Source organism: Pseudochaenichthys georgianus, chromosome 7 (genome assembly GCF_902827115.2).
Source record: "Pseudochaenichthys georgianus chromosome 7, fPseGeo1.2, whole genome shotgun sequence".
Classification (NCBI taxonomy): Eukaryota; Metazoa; Chordata; class Actinopteri; order Perciformes; family Channichthyidae; genus Pseudochaenichthys; species Pseudochaenichthys georgianus.
The window spans coordinates 26,047,838-26,072,122 of NC_047509.1; the positions used below are offsets into that span (position 1 = coordinate 26,047,838).

General features: G+C 43.4%; 3 protein-coding genes across 12 annotated transcripts in view; 2 read left to right on the plus strand and 1 right to left on the minus strand.

Moving 5' to 3' along the window:
• The window catches only part of ubr4 (ubiquitin protein ligase E3 component n-recognin 4), a 49,517-nt gene extending 32,755 nt beyond the window's left edge, over positions 1-16,762 (plus strand). For all 10 annotated transcript variants that reach the window (XM_034086713.1, XM_034086720.1, XM_034086714.1 and 7 more), the window contains 47 exons: positions 101-238; positions 812-980; positions 1,215-1,419; positions 1,493-1,606; positions 1,946-2,155; positions 2,240-2,389; positions 2,495-2,722; positions 2,838-2,916; positions 3,022-3,267; positions 3,376-3,544; positions 3,787-3,931; positions 4,184-4,269; positions 4,373-4,460; positions 4,639-4,832; positions 5,014-5,253; positions 5,354-5,492; positions 5,664-5,789; positions 6,129-6,257; positions 6,353-6,702; positions 6,949-7,039; positions 7,128-7,212; positions 7,327-7,454; positions 7,711-7,840; positions 7,962-8,122; positions 8,319-8,428; positions 8,700-8,841; positions 9,075-9,156; positions 9,300-9,473; positions 9,713-9,834; positions 9,970-10,167; positions 10,300-10,380; positions 10,487-10,574; positions 10,770-10,897; positions 11,033-11,140; positions 11,279-11,395; positions 11,510-11,700; positions 12,454-12,627; positions 12,737-12,836; positions 12,978-13,196; positions 13,327-13,440; positions 13,558-13,700; positions 13,825-13,950; positions 14,040-14,234; positions 14,356-14,580; positions 14,775-14,865; positions 15,166-15,328; positions 15,781-16,762. In XM_034086713.1, coding sequence (XP_033942604.1) covers positions 101-238; positions 812-980; positions 1,215-1,419; positions 1,493-1,606; positions 1,946-2,155; positions 2,240-2,389; positions 2,495-2,722; positions 2,838-2,916; positions 3,022-3,267; positions 3,376-3,544; positions 3,787-3,931; positions 4,184-4,269; positions 4,373-4,460; positions 4,639-4,832; positions 5,014-5,253; positions 5,354-5,492; positions 5,664-5,789; positions 6,129-6,257; positions 6,353-6,702; positions 6,949-7,039; positions 7,128-7,212; positions 7,327-7,454; positions 7,711-7,840; positions 7,962-8,122; positions 8,319-8,428; positions 8,700-8,841; positions 9,075-9,156; positions 9,300-9,473; positions 9,713-9,834; positions 9,970-10,167; positions 10,300-10,380; positions 10,487-10,574; positions 10,770-10,897; positions 11,033-11,140; positions 11,279-11,395; positions 11,510-11,700; positions 12,454-12,627; positions 12,737-12,836; positions 12,978-13,196; positions 13,327-13,440; positions 13,558-13,700; positions 13,825-13,950; positions 14,040-14,234; positions 14,356-14,580; positions 14,775-14,865; positions 15,166-15,328; positions 15,781-15,845 — 6,956 coding nt within the window. In that variant the 3' untranslated portion in view covers positions 15,846-16,762. The remainder of the gene's footprint in view (positions 1-100; positions 239-811; positions 981-1,214; positions 1,420-1,492; positions 1,607-1,945; positions 2,156-2,239; positions 2,390-2,494; positions 2,723-2,837; positions 2,917-3,021; positions 3,268-3,375; positions 3,545-3,786; positions 3,932-4,183; positions 4,270-4,372; positions 4,461-4,638; positions 4,833-5,013; positions 5,254-5,353; positions 5,493-5,663; positions 5,790-6,128; positions 6,258-6,352; positions 6,703-6,948; positions 7,040-7,127; positions 7,213-7,326; positions 7,455-7,710; positions 7,841-7,961; positions 8,123-8,318; positions 8,429-8,699; positions 8,842-9,074; positions 9,157-9,299; positions 9,474-9,712; positions 9,835-9,969; positions 10,168-10,299; positions 10,381-10,486; positions 10,575-10,769; positions 10,898-11,032; positions 11,141-11,278; positions 11,396-11,509; positions 11,701-12,453; positions 12,628-12,736; positions 12,837-12,977; positions 13,197-13,326; positions 13,441-13,557; positions 13,701-13,824; positions 13,951-14,039; positions 14,235-14,355; positions 14,581-14,774; positions 14,866-15,165; positions 15,329-15,780) is intronic.
• A 1,385-nt stretch (positions 16,763-18,147) lies between these two features.
• Positions 18,148-19,007, minus strand: LOC139434109 (uncharacterized). Its single transcript, XM_071203626.1, has 2 exons — positions 18,940-19,007; positions 18,148-18,409 (listed from the first exon to the last, which is right to left on the minus strand). Exons 1-2 carry the CDS (start codon positions 18,957-18,959, stop codon positions 18,169-18,171), a joined length of 261 nt encoding a protein of 86 aa, XP_071059727.1. The 5' UTR covers positions 18,960-19,007; the 3' UTR covers positions 18,148-18,168.
• Positions 19,008-21,468: 2,461 nt separating this feature from the next.
• LOC117449853 (transcription factor HES-5-like) lies at positions 21,469-22,812 on the plus strand. Its single transcript, XM_034087747.2, has 2 exons — positions 21,469-21,594; positions 21,703-22,812. Exons 1-2 carry the CDS (start codon positions 21,532-21,534, stop codon positions 22,114-22,116), a joined length of 477 nt encoding a protein of 158 aa, XP_033943638.1. The 5' UTR covers positions 21,469-21,531; the 3' UTR covers positions 22,117-22,812.
• Positions 22,813-24,285: the final 1,473 nt, after the last annotated feature.

Consider the following 24,285-nt stretch of genomic DNA (forward strand, 5'->3'; position numbering starts at 1 on the left):
CATGCTTTATTACATTGTTGCACATCTATAAACTGATATCATGTATCCTGGCCAGATTACTGCGGTGTGTTTACTGTTGCAGCCATTGCTATGATTTCAGCCCCGGCATCTGATGATGAGGGGAGCACTGCGGCCACTGATGGCTCCACGCTGAGGACATCTCCGGCAGAGCATGGCGGCAGCGTGGGCTCAGAGAGCGGAGGCTCTGCAATAGACTCGGTGGCGGGGGAGCACAGCGGTGGGTGATGGCACAACAGACACACATATTTTCAATGCCAGCCTGATATTCAAAATAGTTTACATGCATGTCTGAAATCAGAACATAAAGTATCTATAAACCAAAAGGATATCAGTCTGTATAAGATTTTACATTTGACAAGATTTGACCTGTTTTACTTTAGTTTAAAGAGGTCAATTATAATGACATTCATCTGGTTAAAGGTGGGGTAGGTAAGTTTGAGAAACCGGCTCGAGATACACTTTTTGTTATATTCCATGGAATGCTCTTAACATCCCGATAGTAATGAATATCTCGTGCCCTCATTGGTCATGTGCGCGTTTGTGTGTGTTGGAGGAGGGGCTCTGTAAGGAAGTGGCAGATTTTTTTCGGCTGTGTATTTTCAAATTCTAGCGCACTCGAGCTGGTTTCTCCAAAATTACCTACCCCACCTTTAAACTCCAACCTCTATCAACATTCTGAATACACTATTTAAAATGATCATACATGGTACAGTGTCCAACATTTCCTACCCTCACACCTCAATTTGACGTTTTGATAACTTGAAACTAAGGTGTGTGTCTGTGTACACAGTGTCAGGACGCAGTAGTGCATACGGGGACACAACAGTAGAGGGCCACCCTGCCGGTCCAGGCAGTGTGAGCTCCAGCACCGGAGCCATCAGCACCACCACAGCCCAGCAGGAGGGCGAAGGCTCAGAGGGAGAAGGAGAGACGGAAGGAGACATCCACACAAGCAACAGGTCAGACATCCTGCTTAGCACAACTTATCATTTAAAAGGACGTCTCAAATTGACACCGTATCTCTCTACTATCCAAAGCCAATACCATGAGCGCAGAAGAAAATAGATTTGGGAATATATTGGCTTTTAGGGTGGAATAGATTGTCATGAAAAATAACACATTAAGTTTAAAATAGTCTCCTCAGTTGTAAAGGAAACTAATGTTTTACTGTTTTATTTTGTGTTTCTTCACAGGCTCCACATGGTTCGTCTTATGCTACTGGAGCGCTTGCTTCAGCATCTTTCTCAGCTCCACAACGTAGGTGGAGTCCAAGCCATCCCTTACATGCAGGTTATCCTCATGTTGACCTCTGACCTGGATGGTGAGGATGAAAAGGACAAGGGCGCCTTGGATGAGCTGCTAGCACAGCTCATTGCTGAGCTCTCCATGCACAAGAAGGTAAGTCTCCTTGTGATGAATCCTGTTTTCCATGTTGTCGTTGTTTTACTCGATCCATATTATTCCTCTGCAGGACGTTTCCAAGAAGAATGAGCGCAGTTCCATCAATGAAGTTCACCTGGTCATCATGAGGCTGCTCAGCGTCTTCATGTCTCGCACCAAGTCTGGCTCCAAATCCTCTTCTGAGGTACATCCTCTTTATTTTCTTAATGCAGTTTGGATTTCCCTCAAAGCCACCCGTTACATTTCTCTTAGAATATAATAATATTAACAACATGTACATTTAAAAAATGTAGGAGGCACCATTTTGTTTTGTTAAAAACGCAAGTAAGACATCATGGTTTTGTTCAAAGCCACAAGTAAATGGAAGTATCCATAGAAAGTATTTGCATGACTCGAGAATCCTTTTCTATGTTACTAAATGTCTTCTTTTCTTTACAGCCTTTTTGACTGTCTCTTCAAAACTTAAACCATGTTGCTTGTACATTGTACTTCATAATGGATGCCTCCTCTTTCTCTCTTCCAGTCATCCTCGCTTATTTCAAACGCCACAGCGACAGCCTTGCTCAGCCTTGGGTCCATTGACTACTGTCTCCATGTGCTCAAATCGCTCCTGGACTTCTGGAAGAGCCAACAGGGCGAAGAAGAGCCTGCGACAACCAGCCAGCTCCTCCGCCCACACACAGCCTCCTCTCCCCCCGACATGAGCCCTTTCTTCCTGCGCCAATACGTCAAGGTAACAGATTGTTACATTTGAACAAGTGATGGGTTTTGTACAAGGAATGTTCATTTAAACTTGTTATGTTGCTCCTCCCATTAGGGACATGCGGCTGATGTGTTTGAAGCTTACTCCCAGCTATTGACTGAAATGGTGCTCCGGCTGCCATATCAGATCAAGAAGATTGCTGACACCAACCCACGCATCCCACCTCCTGTCTTTGACCATTCCTGGTTTTACTATCTGTCGGAAGTAAGCCATTGAGTGAAAATGACTTATGTGCTTTTCCTTTTCAACCTCTGTCTTCACTTCAGACACAGATACAGCCTCTAACCCTGTCTCCCTTTTCCCTTTCAGTATCTGATGATTCAACAGACACCATTCGTCAGGAGGCAAGTCAGAAAGCTGCTGTTGTTTATCTGCGGCTCAAAGGAAAAATACCGCCAGCTGAGGGATCTGCACACTCTTGACTCCCATGTGCGCAGCATCAAGAAGCTCCTGGAGGAGCAGGGCATCTTCCTCCGTGCTGGTGTGGTCACAGCCACTTCTGGCTCAGCTCTGCAGTACGACACCCTCATCAATCTGGTAAGAGAATCGCACATTTTATTAAGATACCTCAAAAAGAGCTTCTTTGTATAATTCATATTACATTTGTGTGTAGCTTTCTGTGTTTAAGTTGAACTCTCTTTTCTCGGTGCAGATGGAACATCTGAAAGCTTGTGCTGAAATTGCCACTCAGAGGACGATCAACTGGCAGAAGTTCTGCATGAAGGACGACTGTAAGTGTTTTCAGATTAGCTTTTGTGACCAACAACTTTTAAGGGCAGTGGTTTTAATGGGTTCTTTCTCTTCCCTCCTTTTGTTGCCTTTTCTTTTCTGTCCAGCTGTGTTGTACTTCCTGCTTCAAGTCAGCTTCCTAGTGGATGAGGGAGTGTCCCCTGTTCTTTTGCAACTGCTTTCCTGTGCCCTGTGTGGCAGTAAGGTGCTGGCCAGCTCCTCCTCCTCCTCATCTTCATCATTCTCAGGAGGAGGCTCCAGTAGTGCTGGACAGGCAGGAACGTCTCAGTCCTCTCAAAGCAAGTCCTCCAGTAAAAAGAGCAAAAAAGAGGACAAGGAGAAAGACAAAGAGGGTAAGACACGTTCACAGACTTCCTCATATTACATCCCAGGTGCATTATGCTCAATCCCCCCAACGGTTCTGTCTTTTTCTTGACTGTTCTCTTTTGGACTATCCACAGGTGAGGGGGTTGGCAGCCAGGAGGATCAGCTGTGCATGGCTCTGGTCAGTCAGCTTAACAAGTTTGCAGACAAGGAGACACTGATCCAGTTCTTGCGCTGCTTCCTGCTGGAGTCAAACTCCTCTGCTGTGCGCTGGCAAGCTCACTGCCTGGCTCTTCATATCTACAGGTACTTTACATCTAAATGATTGAGGCATAGACTAACAGCTAGGTTTAGTCCCAAGCTTAAGCAAACCTAGTTTACACAAGACGGCCTCTTTATTTGCTTTCCTTTACATTTAGACTGTCTTGACCTGTTTCTAGACTATTGTGATTAAACATTAGTTCCCATGAACATACTATTGAAAGATGTAAGCTTAAATCATTTGTAAATGGTGACATAACATCCTTGATATGTGAATCTCTCTATAGGAACTCCAGTAAATCTCAGCAGGACCTGCTGCTCGAACTGACCTGGGCCATCTGGCCTGAGCTGCCTGCATATGGCCGCAAAGCTGCTCAGTTTGTTGACCTGCTTGGATACTTCTCACTGAAAACCCCACAGACGGAGAAGAAGGTTTGTCAGAAGGCCTCCTACTCGTTTTTTGTACAGATAGTATAAAATGAGTTATTTGTGAGCCTTGTATCGCTGTCTGGTCTTTACCCATTGTTCACAATAATTGTTTTCTACTTGCGCAATAAATAGTTTGCAGACTTTATCCATGATATATTGCTTAACACTTCTTATCCTATCTGTGTAAACCTTTTTGACATTTGGCAATAATAAAGCTTCAAAGTTTTTAAAATATATATACATGTTCTTCCCCAGCTGAAAGAGTATTCCCAAAAAGCTGTGGAAATCCTGAGGGCACAGAACCATATCCTGACGAATCACCCTAACTCCAACATCTACACGTATGTCTTCATGAACATGCTATCTTGTTGCAAGGAAAATAAAGTTCAAGTAGTGGACATCGCACACAAACAAACGTATTGACTTGATGTTTTTCTCCTGCAGCACTCTGTCCGGTTTAGTGGAGTTTGATGGGTTCTTTCTGGAGAGCGACCCCTGCTTGGTGTGCAACAATCCAGAAGTTCCATTCTCAGTATGTGCAACACAACTTCACTCAATGGACACAATCTCTAGCATAAACTAGTTTAGCAAATATTATCCAAGTGCTTGCTTCTACACACTTAAAAGCGTGCACGCTCTAAAGTTAATTTAAACCTAAACAGTCTATTATTGTTTTAAACATTCCCTTGTTTATTCTGTGTTTCCTCCAGAATATAAAGCTGTCATCGATCAAAGTGGACACCCGCTACACCACCACACAGCAGGTTGTCAAGCTCATTGGCAGCCACACCATCAGCAAAGTCACCGTGAAGATTGGTGACCTGAAACGCACTAAGATGGTCCGCACCATCAACCTCTACTACAACAACAGAACGGTCCAGGCTATCGTGGAGCTGAAAAACAAGTACGTTTCAAAAAAGATCTGCCGGCCTTTCCTCCCCTCATTTATTTTTCACTCATGTGTTCATAACAGTTATTTAAAAGTGAAGTTCAAAAATACAAAGTATACATATTGGTCACAGTTTCACTTTTGATTCATTTGCCTGTATGAAGTAAGGTCTCTTAACTTCACTGTCTGTTTGTAGACCTGCTCGTTGGCACAAAGCCAAGAAAGTCCAGCTGACCCCAGGACAAACGGAGGTGAAGATCGACCTTCCTTTACCCATCGTCGCATCCAACCTGATGATCGAGTTCTCTGATTTTTACGAGAACTACCAGGCCTCCACCGAGACCCTGCAGTGTCCCCGCTGCAGCGCCTCTGTGCCGGCCAACCCTGGGGTCTGTGGCAACTGCGGTGAGAACGTGTATCAGTGCCACAAGTGCAGGTGAGCAGCAGGGGTCCTCCGCATGTCTGAAAGGATTTGGGAAAGTGTGGAATTATTGAAGATGATTTGTATTTTAAATCGGTGTTTTTTTGTCTTTAAGGTCTATAAACTACGATGAAAAAGACCCCTTCCTGTGCAATGCCTGTGGCTTCTGCAAATATGCCAGATTTGACTTCATGCTATATGCTAGACCGTGCTGTGCTGTGGATCCCATTGAGAACGAGGAAGACAGGAAAAAGGTAAGCATACTAGTGTGAAATAGAAAGGACTCAACAAAAGGGTTGCCATTCTATCAAATCATCTTGTATGATAAAATATACACTCTCTCCTCTTAGTTTGCTGAGGAAAGCAGATCTGCATCACTTCTTCACTCTGCCTCATGTCATCTTTAAAATGTCCTTTTCCTACAGGCTGTGACCAACATCAACACCCTGCTGGACAAAGCTGACCGGGTCTACCACCAGCTGATGGGCCACCGGCCCCAGTTGGAGAGCCTCCTGTCTAAAGTCAACGAGGCGGCACCAGAAAAACCACAGGTAAGTCACAAGAGGGGCCTGAACAGTACTCATTTAGTCCAATACCAGTCCAATGTTTGATGATAATTATATCTTTGAATAATAAAAAGAAGACCTCTTTGTCTACTGATACATCATAGCACGGTTATTGTAGAGATTAGACTTTCCCAAATACAATTCAGGAGATATGAATCTTTGAAAGCCTTCGGTTCCAGTAGAACAACAGTATTTCATGGCCTTTTTCTAAATCTGTTTCAGAGAACTGCCAAAGATATGACTTTAGGTCAATATAGTAGAAACGGTGTTTTTGTAGACTTTCCAAAGCTTTATCTGATGTTTTTTCCCCTGCATTGCCCTCAGGACGACAGTGGAGCCGGTGCAGGACTTGGTACGTCCTCTGCTAATGTGAACAGATACATTCAGCAGCTGGCTCAAGAGTACAGCGGAGACTGCAAGACGTCATTTGATGAACTCTCCAAGATTATACAGGTAAGTTAGAGAGGAAAAACGGTTTCCTATTTATCTACCAAGAAACAGTTTTCCCCCTGCTCACCTATATCTCTTGCCTCTGTCTCTGTTTACAGAAAGTGCTTGCCTCTCGTAAAGAGCTCCTGGAGTATGATCTGCAGCAGAGAGAAGCTGCCACCAAGTCGTCCCGCAGCAGCAGCAGCCACCAGCCCACCATCACCGCCAGTCAGTACCGGGCCAACTCCGTGCTGGGCTGCGGCCACACCTCTTCAAACAAATGCTATGGCTGTGCCTCAGCTGTCACGGGTCACTGTATCACACTGCTTCGTGCTCTGGCCACCAACCCGGCCCTCCGGCAGATTCTGGTCCTCCAGGGTCTCATCCGTGAACTGTTTGAGTATAACCTGCGGCGAGGTACAGCTGCCATGAGGGAGGAGGTGCGGCAGTTGGTCTGTCTCCTCACCAGGTATGTCCCTTCCTCACCTATTGGTTTATTAGGGTTGAATACAAGTTGATACATTTGCATACATTTGACCTAGTAGCTGAACGTGGTACTCAAGATTGGGTGATGGTTATGGTACCCATCAGCATGTGGAAGAACACCGCAGATTCACTCTTGGTTTGAAAGTAGCTTTGTCTGCACTGCGTTTGTATGTAAACAGTGTATTGCAGTGATGATTCAACATCACTCTTCTATATTGTCCTGCTTTAGAGATCATCCAGAGGCCACCCAACAGATGAATGACCTCATTATCGCCAAGGTGTCCGCTGCGCTCAAAGGCCACTGGGCCAATCCTGACCTGGTATGTCTCACTTGGAGTTACATTTCATTAATTAAAATACTTTCTTTTGGTAACGTTTTACTAATGATATCATTTTTGTTTCCAACAGGTTAGTAATTTGCAGTATGAAATGCTGCTGCTCACAGACTCTATTTCTAAAGAGGGAGGATGCTGGGAGCTACGGTTACGTTGTGGTAAGCCTTTTCTTTTCACTTAGCTATCATAAATCTTAATTCTGTTATCAAAGTAATTTTGTCTGGTTGCCTTTTCGGTCCTTGTCTAACATCGTGTTTTTGTTCTCCTTGTAGCCCTCAGTCTGTTCTTGATGTCGGTGAATATAAAGACGCCTGTAGTGGTGGAGAACATCACTCTCATGTGCCTGAGAATCCTGCAGAAGCTGATCAAGCCCCCGGCTGCCACTAGCAAGAAGAACAAGGTACATGTGCCATAACTCTGCCATTCAGCTACTGCTCACTCATAGCTCTGCAGTGCTAGCTTGAAGGACTTTGGACCAGTTAGTGATTTAAAACATGGAAATACCAGTCTATTATTAAAAAAATATATATATTATTATTTTATTTTTTAAATACAGCAGTCTAAAAAATGTTAAAAGTTTGTATGTGGTGTAAGTGAGTGACCACTTGGTTGTTTCATGTTTCCTTACACAACACTACGTTTGCTTTTGGTTATAGGATGCTGCTATTGAGTCTCTAACCACGGTCAGGCCCTACAGTAATGAAATCCACGCCCAGGCCCAACTCTGGCTCAAGAAGGACCCCAAAGCATCTTATGAAGCCTGGAAGAAGTGTCTCCCAGCAAGATGTAAGTGCCATGTCTGAACAAATATAGCAGTGTAAAAGGATGGTTCTCTTATAGTTTTTCCGTAATAAATCAAACGTCACGATGATAAGCTGATTACTGTTGATTTGACTTGATAACACAGGCCAGGAAAATGTGTCAAAGCCTCAGGGGAAGACTGAGCTGCGCAGGCAGTACCTGTTGGAGAAGTATGTTTGGAAGTGGAAGCAGTTCATGAGGTCCAAAAAAGGCGAAGGCCTCTTCCCTCGCCTGCTCAAACTGAGCCACAACAACTGGCTGCGACAGGTAATACAAACTTTCAAGAAATACTAGAGTTCTGCTTGTTCTTATTTGTGTCAAAAGTGCACGTGTATATATTTTCTTCAGGAATGAAATGAGCCAGAAATCTGTTTTTAAAATTGAACATAGCTTCATATTTTACAAACATGTTAAAACATCTTGTTCAAATACAATTGTTTTACTCAAGTTTTGTTTGTTGCAGGTCCTTTTCACACCTGCCACTCAGGCAGCCAGGCAGGCAGCCTGCACCATTGTGGAGGCCTTAACCACGATCCCCAGCCGCAAGCAGCAGGTGCTGGACCTTCTCACCAGGTAGGAGCCTCCAACAAAACAACAGCTAGTAAAACAAACATCTCAATATGCAGAATCCAGAAAATGCATTAACTGTTATTTGATTACTCTTAAGATTTCCTTATCATTGAAAGTCTTTCTATTCAGTATGATTGTGATGGAAACATTTGACAGAAATGGCTATGCTATTATCAGGAAGAGAACTTATGAAAAGCTTTCAGCATGAAAATGGTGTAGAGCGTCAACGTTTTGCCCTGACTGTAAAGTGACTCTTTCTGTATGTTTGTGTCAGTTACCTGGATGAGCTGAGTGTAGCTGGAGAGTGTGCAGTGGAGTACCTGGGTCTGTACCAGAAGCTGATCAAGCCGACACACTGGAAGGTTTACCTGGCAGCCCGCGGGGTCCTGCCCTACATCGGTAACCTGATCACCAAGGTAATGGCCTGAAAGTTCAAGACAAAATCATTTTAAGGGATGATGAACTCAGCGTTTTGCATAAGTGCCACTGGCTTCCATCGGTTTCATTGTTTTGTTGCAAGGAAATGTATTACAAATGAGATCTTTCATTTTAAGAACATAACATTCATTCGGTTGCTTTAGTTACCCCTATATTCAGAAAATCTAGCAAAGAACACTGGACCTTATAACTGTGTTTATTCTGTTTGCAGGAAATCGCCAACCTGCTGGCTCTGGAGGAGGCCACACTGAGCACAGACCTGCAGCAAGGCTACGCCCTCAAGAGCTTGACTGGTATGTTCAATTTGACATGACAATGTATTTTGTGGTTGAGATGACCATTTAGATATTTTTTTATTTGAGCTGGAGTTTCTTGAATGTTTTGTTGACCTTTTTTGAATAGTTAAATGATTTGTATGTGTTTGGTGCCGCTGCAGGGTTGCTCTCTTCTTTCGTGGAAGTGGAGTCCATCAAGCGGCATTTCAAAAGCCGGCTGGTCGGCACGGTGTTGAACGGCTACCTGTGTCTGAGGAAACTGGTGGTGCAGCGCACGAAGCTCATCGACGAGACTCAGGACATGCTGCTGGAGATGCTGGAGGACATGACAACAGGTCTGCACTGACTCCAGTTCAACACACCTATTTCTTTAACCATCGTTTGGCTTCTGCTGCATGGTTTGCTGCTTTTAGTGATTATTATTAACATAAACAATTAAATATATCCAATCCAAGTATTTAATTGCTGCTAAGGTAAAGCATGAATTATAAATCGTTTTTTAACGATTGATTAGTTTCGTATCATGTACGTTTTTAAAAACATGAACATAATGCATCTTGTTGTGTGTTCCTAGGTACCGAGTCTGAAACAAAGGCATTCATGGCAGTGTGCATAGAGACTGCAAAGCGGTACAACCTGGATGACTACAGGACGCCCGTCTTCATTTTTGAGCGACTGTGCAGCATCATCTATCCTGTAAGTTAACTCTAGTCTACTATGTTGCATTTGTAATGCACATTTCATTCAGAAAGAAAGAATGTAAGAAAATGTTTTAATGTTCAGTGTTGCTGTATCTTCGTCTCAAGCTTTTGTTTGTTCCTTTGTGTTTAGGAGGAGAATGAGGTGACCGAGTTCTTTGTGACCCTGGAAAAAGATCCTCAGCAGGAGGACTTCCTGCAGGGCCGCATGCCAGGAAACCCCTACAGCAGCAACGAGCCTGGCATCGGCCCCCTGATGAGGGACATCAAGAACAAAATCTGCCAGGACTGCGACCTGGTGGCGCTTCTTGAAGACGACAGTGGCATGGAGGTAAAATGTGTATTTTAGGCTGCTCTAAAAAAAAAAAACAGTCTTCCTAGTTTTATTATGAGCGTTTTATCAAACTCTTAACTGTTTGTTACTGAATTCTAAAAGCTGACCTGTTGTTTCCTGTCCCCACAGCTTCTGGTAAACAACAAAATCATTAGCTTGGATCTGTCAGTTGCAGAAGTCTACAAGAAGGTCTGGTGCCCTACAAATGAGGTAAAGAATTGGTCATTTGTAGGATTATTTTGCACATTGTCATTAAATGCTTGCAGTACTCTGGATAGTAATGCAATTCCTACTCCTCCCCCCCCCCCCCCTCCAGGGTGAGCCAATGAGGATCATCTATCGAATGAGAGGTCTGCTGGGAGATGCCACTGAGGAGTTCATAGAGTCACTGGACTCGACCACAGGTTAGATTTACACTGTATAATAGTCTAAATCCCACATGTATTAATGCTGTTAACCTATGAGTAAGCCATTAGCCACAGGAACATGCTCTTTGCCATCACAAGTACTCCATACCTACTTCATAGTGATGTAACAGATGTATGTTAAATCTCTTAACCTAGTTGAGTACAAAAATGGTTTACCTGGCCTTATTACAGATGAAGAGGAGGATGATGAAGAGGTGTACAAGATGGCAGGTGTGATGGCACAGTGTGGAGGACTGGAGTGTATGCTCAACCGGCTGTCTGGAATCAAAGATTTCAAACAAGGACGGCATCTGCTCACCGTAAGCATACTGAAACTCTTTGGGAAATGTACATTGAAAAATAATTAGAGTTTGATGAGATTCCTCATCCCTCGTGCAGTTTTCATAAATACCAACAGCGCAGCAGCTTTGTGACAACCTGTGTTACCTCCACAGGTTTTGCTGAAGTTGTTCAGTTACTGTGGGAAGGTGAAGATCAACAGGCAGCAGCTGGTCAAACCAGAGATGAACACACTCAACGTCATGCTGGGAACTCTGAACCTGGTGAGTGTTCACTGACTGTGTAACATTGTGTTGCTCGTTTCATCCATTACATACAAATTGTGCAATTTTAACCAGGCTTTTATAATGCGGTTTAAGGGTTTAAGAAACTTTAAGTTTGAATGTCCTTTATCCTATCAGGCTTTAGTGGCAGAACAGGAGAGTAAGGACAGTGGTGGAGCCTCCATAGCAGAGCAAGTTCTGAGCATCATGGAAATCATTCTGGATGAAGCCAATGCTGAGATTTCAGAGGACAAGGTAACACTCTACAGCAGATTCATCTTTGGAGTTAACATTTGAGGCCATCAATATATCAAAGCCTGTACAAATGTATGCTTGTCCTTCTAACGGGAAGTATTTGTTCTTCTGCAGGGTAACCTCCTGCTGACAGGAGACAAGGATCAGCTGGTCATGTTGTTGGATCAGATCAACACCCTGTTCGTGCGCTCAAACCCCAGCGTGCTGCAGGGTCTGCTGCGCATCATCCCATACCTGTCCTTCGGAGAGCTGGAGAAGATGAGGATCCTGGTGGAGCGCTTCAAACCGTGTTGCAGCTTTGACAAGTGGGCACCACTTTGCTTTATCTCAATTTTAATAATGGATAATGTTTAGGTCTTAATGGATAGAAAAAACACTTGTTACAAAGATGTGTTGCATATCAAACCAGGCTGATTTCAGACAGATGTTGTGTTAATCCGAGTGTTTGGATATTACTGCTTAGCCGCTTTCACACCAAGTACTTTGCCGTACTTAGTACCCAGCTCTTAGTTCCCCCTTGAAACTATGAGCCGATCGCGTTCACACCGGAATAAGTTCCTGAGGGAGGATTACGCAAATGAAGCCCCTGATGTCACTTCTTCTTCTTCTGCTTTGGGTTTACTGGCAGGCCGCAAACAACTTCACGGCGTATACTGCCACCCGACGTCCCCGACATCGTTGCTTCTGAGTAAATCACCAGAACACTGACGCTTCCTCATCACTCCACTGCTCCAATGTTTTTTTTTGTGTTGCCATAAGTTAGTCTCTCTCCGTTGGTGCACTGGGCTAATGCTAATGCTAATAATGCTAATGCCAGCAAATACAATGGCGGCTTCACAAAACTTTTCAGAGTTTTACGTAGTGTGGTTTGCAATCCGCCCAGCCAATCAGAAATGGGAACTTTTTCAAAAAGTTCTCATGAACTAAGTTCTCTTTTTGGTGTGAACGCAAAATCCCAGTAACTATCGGAACTAAAAGGGAAAAGTACGGGAAAAGTACTCCGGTGTGAAAGCGGCTCTTGATGAAGTAGTACTGACCCCTGGCTTTTATATCCTAAGGTACGACGAGGAGCATAGTGCAGATGACAAGGTGTTTTTGGACTGCTTCTGCAAAATCGCTGCTGGGATCAAGAATAACAGCAACGGCCATCAGCTGAAAGATCTTATCCTCCAGAAGGGAATCACACAGAGTGCACTGGACTACATGAAGAAACATATCCCCAATGCCAAAAAGTAGGTCTCCTCACCTTCACCTAATCTGCTCGCTTAGCTTAGAGTCCATCAATGCCTTTGATGAAATGATAGATCTGTTCTTGTTTGTCTTGCCCTGCACTCTCTTCAGTCTGGATGCAGATGTCTGGAAGAAGTTCCTCTCCAGACCAGCTCTACCCTTCATTCTCAGATTGCTCCGGGGTTTGGCTACCCAGCACCCCCCCACACAGGTACTAACTGTTGTTGATGTTTCTGTGTATGGTGGAGTTACTACAAGATAAACCATGTAAACCCATTTGACCCGGCTCTACACAACAGCATTAACACATTTTGGGACTACTTGAATGAATGTCTTCTTATCTTCTGTTCAGGCGCTGATAGGCACAGATTCAATAACCAACTTGCACAAGCTGGAGCAGGTTTCCAGTGATGAAGGCATTGGCACGCTGGCAGAGAACCTTCTGGAGGCCCTGAGGGAGCACAGCGATGTCAACCTGAAGATTGATGCAGCCCGCAGAGAGACCCGATCTGAAAAGAAGCGCATGGCTATGGCCATGAGACAGAAGGCCCTGGGAACCCTGGGAATGACGGTACTTGTTTCCTTTTTTCACTCATTTCCCCCTATTTTTCTCTAATACATTTATTCTCCACTTTATTTAAAAGCAGTTTTTTGTTATCTCTACCGTTGTCACTAAATGGTGTGGTTGATTTGCCTTTCAGACCAATGAGAAGGGTCAGGTGGTGACTAAGACCTCGCTGCTGAAGCAGATGGAGGAGCTGATCGAGGAGCCGGGCCTGACCTGCTGCATCTGCAGAGAGGGTTACAAGTTCCAGGTATATGTCTAGCATCAGGAGACTGATTTGTGTCTGCACTACGTAGGACTTCCTGTACACTGACTCACCTTGTAGTGTTTTATATTAATGTTTCTCTCTTTGTCTCTTTTTTCCCAGCCAACCAAAGTCCTGGGCATTTACACTTTCACAAAGCGTGTGGCCTTGGAGGACTTTGAAAACAAGCCTCGGAAGCAGCAGGGCTACAGCACTGTGTCGCACTTTAACATAGTCCACTATGACTGCCATCTGGCAGCTGTCAGGTAGCAACAGACACCGTTATGAACCTGCCAAAGTGTTAAATGCCCTTTTTTAAATGTTCTGGGGCAACCTGCCTTTTCTTTCATTCTAATTTGATGTTTTTATTGTTCTTTTCCTCTGGGGCAGGCTGGCTCGTGGGCGAGAGGAGTGGGAGAGTGCTGCCCTCCAGAACGCCAACACCAAGTGCAATGGGCTGCTTCCTGTGTGGGGGCCACATGTGCCAGAGTCAGCCTTCGCTACATGCTTAGCCAGGTAAGGTCATGCACCAGCGCACACGCAGTAAAACGTTGTATGTGTTGCCCAGAGAAACCCATTCTGACTTGTTTCTCTCTGTTGCACAGACACAACACATATCTGCAGGAGTGCACGGGCCAGCGGGAGCCAACCTACCAACTGAACATCCACGACACCAAATTGCTGTTCCACCGCTTTGCTACCGAACAGTCGTTCAGCGTGGACACGGGAGGAGGAGGACGAGAGAGCAACATCCACCTCATCCCCTACATCATCCACACGGTGCTCTACGTCCTCAACACGTATGTTTCTGACTCCTCTGTCCCAACGCCCAACTGCTGGACACACAAACTAAAGGTCAGCCTATATTTGTAGTTTATGTGTTTCACTTATCTCCTTTCTCATCTCACTCTGTCCCTGCAGTACAAGGGCTACATCCCGGGAGGACAAGAACCTGCAGAGTTTCCAGGAGCAGCCGTGTGAGAAGTGGGTGGAGAGCTCCTACGATGTTGAGGGTCCGCACTATTTCACCATCCTGGCCATGCACATCATGCCGCCTGAACGCTGGAGGAATTCACGTTTATACTTCCTACGGAGGCTCCTGGTCAACGCACATGTCCGCAAGGTCTCGGCAGTCTGCACCAACAAGTACGACTCTTCGTTTTATTCACGTTTCTTTATTCGCCTGTCCATCATCTTTTCATCGTGCGCAGGATTACCAACTGCAATAATGAGAACTGTCTTTTTGTCAATAAAACTGTATTGCTGTGTGCTGTAGTTATGATTTTAATTTCAATTAAAATGTTTACATTTGTTTGAATCCTTTTATTTTTGAATGTCAGACTCACAGATAAATCACCAAAGGAATATGCAGTGTATCGCTCGCCTCTTCTCTTCTGGGCCCTGGTGGATCTTGTCTACGACATGTTCAGGGTAATATAAATGCGTTACACTTTCAAAACTACAAGCATTATCCAAATAATAATCTGCCATGTATATGTTATGGTTTTGGTCGGGATGCTTTGATCGATTGGTGCTCTGATGTTAGTCACGTAGTAACAGCTAACTTTAATGTTGACACGAAACCTTTGAAGTTCGTCAAGACCTTTTTTCTTCAATCAGTCCTACTGGGATTATATATGATAACTCCTTTATTTCCACTGTAGACTTGACCTGCAGTGATTCCTCTCCCTGGCCTTCACTTCATTTCTTTTTCTCCTCTTTGGCTTACAGAAAGTTCCCACCAGTAACACAGAGGGGGGCTGGTCCTTCTCGCTGGCAGAGTATGTCCGTCACAACGACATGCCCATCTACGAGGCCTCGGAGCGAGTGCTGAGGGCCTTCCAGGACGAACTCATGCCCGCTGAGTCCTTGTCAGAGTTCTGTGATGTTGTAGGTCAGTATACAAACACACCTGATAACTAAACAACTGCCTTCATCAACATTTAAAGCTTCAGAGATGATTCTGTACATTACTCTCCTGGGATGCTCTCTGATTGGACGGCCTAAGAATGTTTTGTGGTTCTGGATCAAAATCCCAAACGATTATCTTCAAAAGTGAATAATGGAGCCGATTGTTTTTTTTTTACATATGAATGATCCTGTTGGAAAGGAAAGACTATCACTATGTTGATATATATTTATTTTACCTTTTATTCTGGATTACTTTATTCACCATAGTTTTTTATTCTCTTGGAGGAATGTTTAAAAAAAAGTTGCATATCCTATATTTGATCAATCAAATGTGTTCCTTCACATAATGTATGGTAAAGTATTTTAAGTTACATTTTATTATTTATTTATTATTATTTTGTGAATGTCATTACGAAAGGTCCTTCTCTCCTCCAGGTCTTCTCTCTGAAATCCCAGACCCGGACCTCTTCCTGCAGGATTTGTTGAACTCTTTGCCCTGAAGGCCAACCTCAACCCACACCCCTCCAAAACAACCCTGCAAATAAAGTTGGAACACCTACCAACTGAAAAAAAAGAAGATTTTCTCTTTTGCTGAGGACACACACAGAGTACACACTTTCCCTCCTACTCACCTTTCCCTCCCCCATAAGACAAATTCACTTTAAGCAGAAACTATGTGTAGTCTAAGAATCATCCACTTTGAAACATCTGTAACGTTTAACACAAAAACACAATGCTAGTAAAGGGTAGGGGGAACACACTTAAACAGAATTGACGCGTTCCCCCTCTGGTTCAGAATGCTAAGTTAACAATTATGAAAAGGTTGAAACAAGAGATCGGGGACGCTTTCCATTAACGTTATTGCAAATCACTTGTGAATTCTGTTTTAGGGTGGACATTATTTTGGCTTTCAAACCCCTCCCCCTCCTCCCCTAATGTTTGGGTGCATTGTTAAGGTAACTAAAAAGAGTTTGGGATTCGACCCACCACGTGTTAAGAGTTGCATTTGATTTTTATCTTGTTTTACTTTTTCTTTGTTTGGTTTAAGTTTGTTTTTGATCAGGCTTTTTAAAATGACAGACGGTTTCAGTGTCTCATGGTTGCTAAGCTAACCTGTCCTTTTCTTCGGGGCTCTTGCTGTTTGTTCTTCGTGTAGGTTCAAACTGGAATATGAGTGATGAACAGGAAAAGTTGTTTGATTTAGTGTGTGTGTGTGTGTGTGTAAGGTTTCTTTTATCAACCTCAGAAGTCAAATAAAAAGAACGACGAGTAAAAGTGTTTTTTTTTGTTTTTTTTCCATAAAGCTATGCCTTTGTGACAAAGTGAATTTTGGACTTGTGAAAGATTCCATCTGTTGCAACGATCGATGACACCTGTCTAAATGAATAATAAAACAGACCTACATTATATCCTTAAACACTTCTCTTTGACTAATTGTTTTGTCGTTCTGTCGGACTTCTTCCCCAGCAGTTTCTTCATTGCTCGGGCCAAAACTCCTGTGTCAATCCCAAAAACAGATTTCTGGAAAACAAAGGTTGAATCTTTGCGATCGATGTTCATCTTGCAGACGGCCTCCTGTACCTGAGAGCTGAATGCATGGTGTGGACTTCCCCCACTTTACTGTTCATTTTCCCGCTGCTACAATGTTCAACTGATGCTGAATGTCTGCTTTTTGAATTTAGATTATGATTAATAAAACCGTAATAATTACAAATAAGAACCAGGGTAGCCTCTTCTGTTCACACAAACGTTCTACAGTAAAACTGCACACAAAGGGCTTTTAACACGGATGACATTTCAGTTGAATTCTGCTGCCTTCATGGGACATTTGAATAGAAAAGAGAATCGATAATGTTTGGCAACAACTGAGCTTTTCTTACCTTGTAAAAAGATTCTGCTTTGAAAAAAGCCAAAGTAAAACGGTCGTGTTTGGATTATAAACCTCGATTTAAGAAACCTTGGCAGCTGGTTGAAGTTAGGATTGGTCGTCTGACAGATGTTGGCAAAGCCAGGATAACAAATGTCCCGTCAAGATGCACGCAGATTTGGTAAAGTGGGTAATTACTAGTTTATTCAGTTTTTTTTTAAATTATATTTAATTAAACATCTACTGCGGGTAAGTATTTTAGGGTTTAATAATAGCTTTAAAACATTTCTTCAAAATATGTCTGTCATGAATTGATTTTAAAACGGCCACTAGAGGGCGATACGCATTAAGACATTAATTTGTAACTCCCTATTTCCAACCTGTAAACCAAGTATAAGCTCTGATATAGTATGTACGTAAACTGAACACAATCAGAGTTTATGTATTTTCATTATTCTTAGGAAATGATTTTCAACTCTAACAGCAAAAGTTAAGAAAACAATATCAATTTATTTTTAACTTGCATATGAAAGCAGATATTGCACATGTCAATAATGGCTTGCAGCAACACAATTTAATATAACATCACTCAACACAATGTAAAAACATTTACAAAACAAAGTATGCATTGGCATACACATTTCCCCTTTATACAAAGGATTATGGCTTTAGTTTAACAAAATCTCTTCAACATGGTCTATTAGTGAGTCTTAAGGAGCAGTTAAGGCAAAGGATGCACAATGTATGGTCTCTTTGTGGACCAATAACTTCAGTGTTTATGGTATACATCTCACATCTTTTCCACTAACTGTGGAGTGAAAATACCAAACAAGATTTGGATTCAAAGTCCTCTTTCCATCTGAAAAATACTTTCCATTTGGAGCCCCTTCTTGTCAGCACTTTGAAGACACATTGTCCCAAATCTCATTGCATCTCGCCTTCATGTCTAGTTATTCTCACTGGCAGCAGAGGGGGGCCACGTCCTCGGCAGGTGAGGGGAACAGCCGCAGGGCCTCTCTGGAGGATTTGCTGTAGCCGTTTTGGAAGATCAAGGCCTTCTTCACCGTAAAGAAAGAGAGCGTCTTGTCCCAAACGTCAGCGCTGGAGACCCCAGAGTTGAGCTGGTTCTCCAGGGCTGAGCGAAGCCTCACTGCTCGGTCCGTGCACTTCCTCTCCAAAACCATCATCTTACACAGGCTGAGGATTAAAAGGAGAAACATCAGGGTAATGCTGGATACATAGTGTTTGTTTACGAAATTCAAGAAAATGTCCCTTCCCAATAGTGAAACAAACACAAGCTGTCTTCTCCTTTGCGGGGCTCCCAGACTAAAAACAATATCATTTTCAACTGCAATAGTCTTTTCCAAATGAGTGTATTAATACTTTAAAAAGTTTGAAAATATAAAAACTGTTGTTCTCTTTTCCATACTCTTGTATGGAGGCAAAACTCTCAGAGACAAAAATCTTAAACTGTTCAAATAAAAACACATTTACAATAGGTGAACTGTTCCTTCAATAGATAACTTTGATCATCTGCCTCATAGCTTAGTCTTTCATTCAATATTGATTGGAAGTTCTTGGTCAATGAAATTCCTGCATCATCGCACGGTAACACATCCAAACTAAGAAAATCATCCCCATGACCTCAGTGACCTTGAGTGAGATAAAGGAAACAAATGCGTCAAATGAACTTCTTCTACAGATGAGTTTTGTGGATCTGAGCTTACGTTGTGTGCTGGTCCCTCATGGTGAATATCAGATAGTGTCCAGTCAGTCTGGAGCGTTCAGAGTTATGATTATTCCCACCACGACCTCGTTCCTTTTTATACTCAGACCAACTTTCCCATCGATTTAATGTGATGCTGGTTCTCACACTGTTTGGCCAATCACAAAGCAGTGTTATGACAATAGGATGTGAATGAATTAGTTGAATTCATGGGGTACAATGGCCCAAATCCAAACAAACAGTTGGGAGGGGCCCTTCGTTGTCCTGTTGTCGCTCAGCTGACGCTCAGCTGACGCTCCACAGCGATGGAGATATCCTTGTCATTGTGTCGACTGGGAGTGATATGTGGAGGAAAATGTCAGCCCGAGGTCGTCCTACACGGAGGAGAAGTTCGCCCATTCAACAACCTGGTGGAGAGAGATGTTCTGAATGACAGACTGACAAACAACTTCCATTTTTGGTCAAAGAATGTATGAAACATTCAGAAATGCATGTCTTTCCTAAATCCGAATAATACAAAATTATCACAGTTTCAAATTATTCAAATCTTTTTTCCTTAGGCTAATATTTTAATCCTTAATATGTGTGTTTTTTCCTCTATATTCCACTTTTTACAACTTGTCTTTGCTCACACAAGTTTACATTTGTAAGCCCATACTGTAAAATAAACTTCATCCAACTATCCACAAGTTTCACACACACACTCCCTATTCTTCTTTTTAACTTTCTGTCTCTATTTCATCCTCTCCAATTCTCACGGTGAGTGTCTCCCATGCTTGATTGGCTGACAACAGCATACGATCTGTCCAGATGGTGTGCCTGGAAGCCCTGCCGACAGAACTGTGTGTGTGTGTGTGTGTGTGTGTGTGTGTGTGTGTGTGTGTGTGTGTGTGTGTGTGTGTGTGTGTGTGTGTGTGTGTGTGTGTGTGTGTGTGTGTGTGTGTGTGTGTGTGTCTGTGTGCGTGCGTACGTGTGCGTGCGTGGAAGGGAGGGTGGGTGGGAGTGGGTTGGTCACTCAATCTTTGTTCGATGGGGCACACTTCCTTTGTGCAGCCGGCCTCAGTGTCATTAACACTGAAGTGTGGGAAGCCTGGGACCACAGCGGCTCCCACGTTCCACACAGGCAGGAAGGGAGCGTGTGACTGAGACGTGGCCAGCGGCAGGCAGGTCAGCCAGCTGTGTGTGTGTGTGTGTGTGTGTGTGTGTGTGTGTGTGTGTGTGTGTGTGTGTGTGTGTGTGTGTGTGTGTGTGTGTGTGTGTGTGTGTGTGTGTGTGTGTGTGTGTGTGTGTGTGTGTGTGTGTGAGAGAGAGAGAGAGAGAGCGAGAGAGAGAGAATGAGGGGCTGTCTGTAAGAGTATGTGAGGGTTTGCCTGATGTGTGAACATGTGCTGGGAGTGTGGAGGCTGTTAGGATGTTTATGGTTGAAGCACTCTTCTTCTCCCACGGGTCAAATCATCTCACCAATGGTCAAATTGAAGTGGACAGACTGAACTTCAAAAGCATGCCAGCCTCTTTTGAGTCCTTTAGTCAAGCAAACATATCCAGTGTCAGTATTGATTTGTTTCAGTGACACTTTAAAAGCAGAGTTTGCAAAGTGCTTTGACAGATAAAAAAACAAACAGGGTAAAAGGTAATATAACAACAGAAAGCTTAACAGTAAGGCCTCCAAAGCACGACCAAATTAAGATCAAGATGCAGAGATATAAAAGAGAAATGACAAATTATGGTGAAAGATAACCATCAAGAGATGTTATTTACAACTGTATAATTTACAGTTGAACCAGAACACGTCGTTAAACTGTGATAAGTATTTACATTTGAATAATTATGATCTCTAAAATTCACCTGACGTCACCGTGCCCACACAAAACCCAAAAGAAAAGAACATTTAAAAAAACTGCATCATATTAAAGAACCAATAAATAATGGGAACTGTATGTGGGTCAAACAGAAATATGAATGTAAGAGTCCACATGTGGTACATTTGATTTGAGTCACAAAACCTACAGAGAGTCACTTTTTCTTTTCATCTCTAAGACATCTCAACTGTTGCACAGGTCCCGAGAAAGTCTGCCTTGTCAATCCGGTGGAAGTGGCTGCATGTTGGCCTTTTCTAATGCTTGGCCCTCTGTAGCTCCCACGTGTGCCTGGTGGCGGAGGCACTTTGTGCTCAATTACGTGGCGGTTGAGATGACATGAGCCAGCGGCGTGCTTCCCTCTGGGGTCACCACTTTCCCATATCAACACAAGCACTGGGTCAGTCTCCCAGCTACCCCCCCCCCCCCCCCACTTCCCCCCGCCCCACCCCGGGCTCTTTTCTCTATCAGTCTATGCCTCCACCTGCTCCCCGGAGACACACTCATTGTCCCCACGGCTATAAACACTTCATTGAGCATGTGGCAGCCCTGCGTTGCTCAAAGCCCTTCCCAGCGCTCTCATTGGCCAAGGGACTGTGAGAAACTCCAACAAGCCCAAGACCCACACATTCATATGCAGATTTGGGAGTATAAATACAGGGCTGAGCCAGAGGAGAAGGCAGTTCAGACTCAACTGACTCTTCACAGCGAGCAGGAAGCGCTCTTACTCTACAACTATGGCACCCACTGTTTTTGGACAAGCAAGCTACACGAAGGAACACATTGCTCCTGCTCATAAGGTACATTGATTTCTGCAAATTCACATAACTTTGTTGAATAGTTTTCATATGATATCAACAAAAAGTTGTATTCTGTATTCTAAATGTTTTTTCTTCTTCTTTCTTCAGCTGAGAAAGCCATTGGTAGAGAAGCTGCGCAGAGACCGCATCAACACCAGCATCGAGCAGCTGAAGTCCCTGCTGGGCCCGGAGTTCGTCCAGCAGCATCCCGACTCCAAGCAGGAGAAGGCAGACATCTTGGAGATGGCCGTGGCTTATCTGAGAGTCTGGCAGAAGCAAAGAGCCAACAAGTCCTCTGGCATGGTGCCGGCCGGCGACGGGTACTCCCGCTGCGTGCAGGAGGCCGTCAGCTTCCTGTCCCACTGCGAGGTGCAGACCCAGGCCCACCAGCGGCTGCTCAGCCACTTCCAGGGCCTGCAGGGCTCCAGCCCCCGCAGCCTCTCCCCTCCTGGCTCCCCTCTCCATCAGGTCAGCTCCAAGGGTGTGAGCCAGGCCAGCAGTGCCCTGTGGAGGCCCTGGTAGGATGGAGGCAGCATCACTTCCACCCTCAGAGATCTACGTCTGTGAACGTCATGGACAGAAAGTTAAAGACTCACTGAAGTCTGATCCCTTCTGCTCTGGCAGGAGTTTCAATGTTGTTTAGTGTTGAGGCGAAGTGGGCACAATGTGCCGGTACTCCTTTGGAAAGACTGAACATATACACCATGTGTATACACATTATGCACTTTATTTATTTAAAGCGCTTATTAATCTGTGATTGTGTTAAATGTCCCCATGGGGAAACGGTACTTTTGTTTGTTTTGCAAACGTCACTGAATGATCTTGTTGTAAAACCCACATTGGGTTGAAAGTCTTATTGTCTGAGACACTGTTTGATGAATGTGTTTACATGCTGTCTATCCGTGATACTGAGTATCATTGACTGATCGTTTTCATCAGCTTGTTTCGATGAATCAACGACATCCCATAAATGGATCCCATGGATCCACTTTTATTGTAAATCTTTTTATGATTACTTGATTATGACTATGTGTAACCATCATTCGGCCTATGTGTGAAGTATTGTTTGAACTGTTCCTGATAGATGTTTTTTCATCTTCATGTGAATACCTTTTATAAAGGCATGTTATGTTGACATCAATCTTTTTACTAAAAGAATCGGTTTAATTGCTTCATTGAGAAGTATTATTGTGAACTTGCAAAATAAATTGAAAACTTCACATGAAGTTTTGCTAAATATAAACAAGTGTTGTGGCCTTCGCTTTCTCTTAAAAAATCAAACTGTAAAGAGGACAACATTTACAAACATGTCCTACATAAAACTGTTGTGTGCTGCTGACATTGAGCCTTGAAAGTCAGAATTAATCATTAATTAATTATTTGAAAGCATGTAGTGTTTTTTTTAAGTTTAAAAAAGTTTACGAGCACAGCTTCAACTAACAGCAGCATTTCTTATGTGCCTTGCTCAAGGGAACAACAGCATATACATCAAGGTTTGGTTCCTGTAGCAGTATTCTTAGATAATAATAATAATAATAATAATAATAATAATAATAATAATGTGCAACTTTGTCAGCTAATCATCATAGTTTATTTTAAGTTGCCATCAGGCCCTATACTGTACGTCAGTGCTCATATATTAACAGTTGACACCATTTGCTTTGTATGTCTTCTTAAATGACAATTTCAAGTATTTATTGTGGAACCAATGCAAAATCAACTATTAAATCTTACAGATCTTGATAAAATGCACATTTAAACGAAATTGAAAGTCTTACATAAGATAATAGGGTCTGACATGTTTGACATTTTTAGTGAATATATTTTAATGACCTGATTTGCTTTCATCCTATAAGTTTATGTTCATTTATTTCAGAAGGCACACTAAGCATGAATTAACATAAGCACTTGACCACAAACAGGCTCCATCAGCACTCCCTGTCAGATTGATGGTATTTAACACCTGTATACTTTAGGGAAAGTTTTTACTTACTTTTAATCTTTCTCCCCATATTTCCCATGGGTTTATTAAAGTGTCATTTTATCTGACCTTACTGATGCACAGGTGTTACAAAAATGGGAAAAAGTGGGGCGTGGAGGGAGCCCCCCCCTCACATGCCCCACTTCTGTTGTGGTGGTCATGGCATGCTGTCTAGTGCTTGAATTATGTCTGAAGTGCCACAAAAGTCTTTCACAACTATTTGTGTGTGCAGAAGTTGTGGAGAATGTGGCATGCCTGGGACTTTCTCAGGGTCTAGTTGGCCAGGCCAGATGGTCTGGCTGAAGCTGCCTCCCCTCCCCCTTCAACAGGAGATCAAACACCGTAGCTAATGTGATGTGTAACAAGACACACTTCTTTTGTTCCTGTCTCGGGGCCAGTGAATAGGCACAGAGTGTGGGAAACGGGAGATATCACACTCACAGAGAGATGGCTGACGGGAAGCCTCTCTGCGCCGCCGCAGGTCTGAGCATTGGTCGAGACTTTATGGCAGGAATTCAGAGCTCTCAGGCTGTTGGTGGGAGGGGAACTCGTCTTCACACACACTTGTAGACAAAGACCCCCAGCAGCCGTGTAGTGCACACTAACTCTGAGAAGAGGCACAAATTCACACAAACATGTATACAAAGAAATCAATCGAGAGGAGAGGAAAAGAACACCAAACATTGACGTGTCATGAGAGATTGGCCATT

Bases quoted from the DNA above. Each gene is read 5' to 3' on its own strand.
- LOC139434109 (XM_071203626.1), bottom strand. From the start codon at position 18,959: ATGAGGGACCAGCACACAAC. The intron at 18,410-18,939 runs GTAAGCTCAGAT...TTTAATCCTCAG, and splicing joins ATGAGGGACCAGCACACAAC to CCTGTGTAAGATGATGGTTT.
- LOC117449853 (XM_034087747.2), top strand. From the start codon at position 21,532: ATGGCACCCACTGTTTTTGGACAAGCAAGCTACACGAAGGAACACATT. The intron at 21,595-21,702 runs GTACATTGATTT...TTCTTTCTTCAG, and splicing joins ACATTGCTCCTGCTCATAAG to CTGAGAAAGCCATTGGTAGA.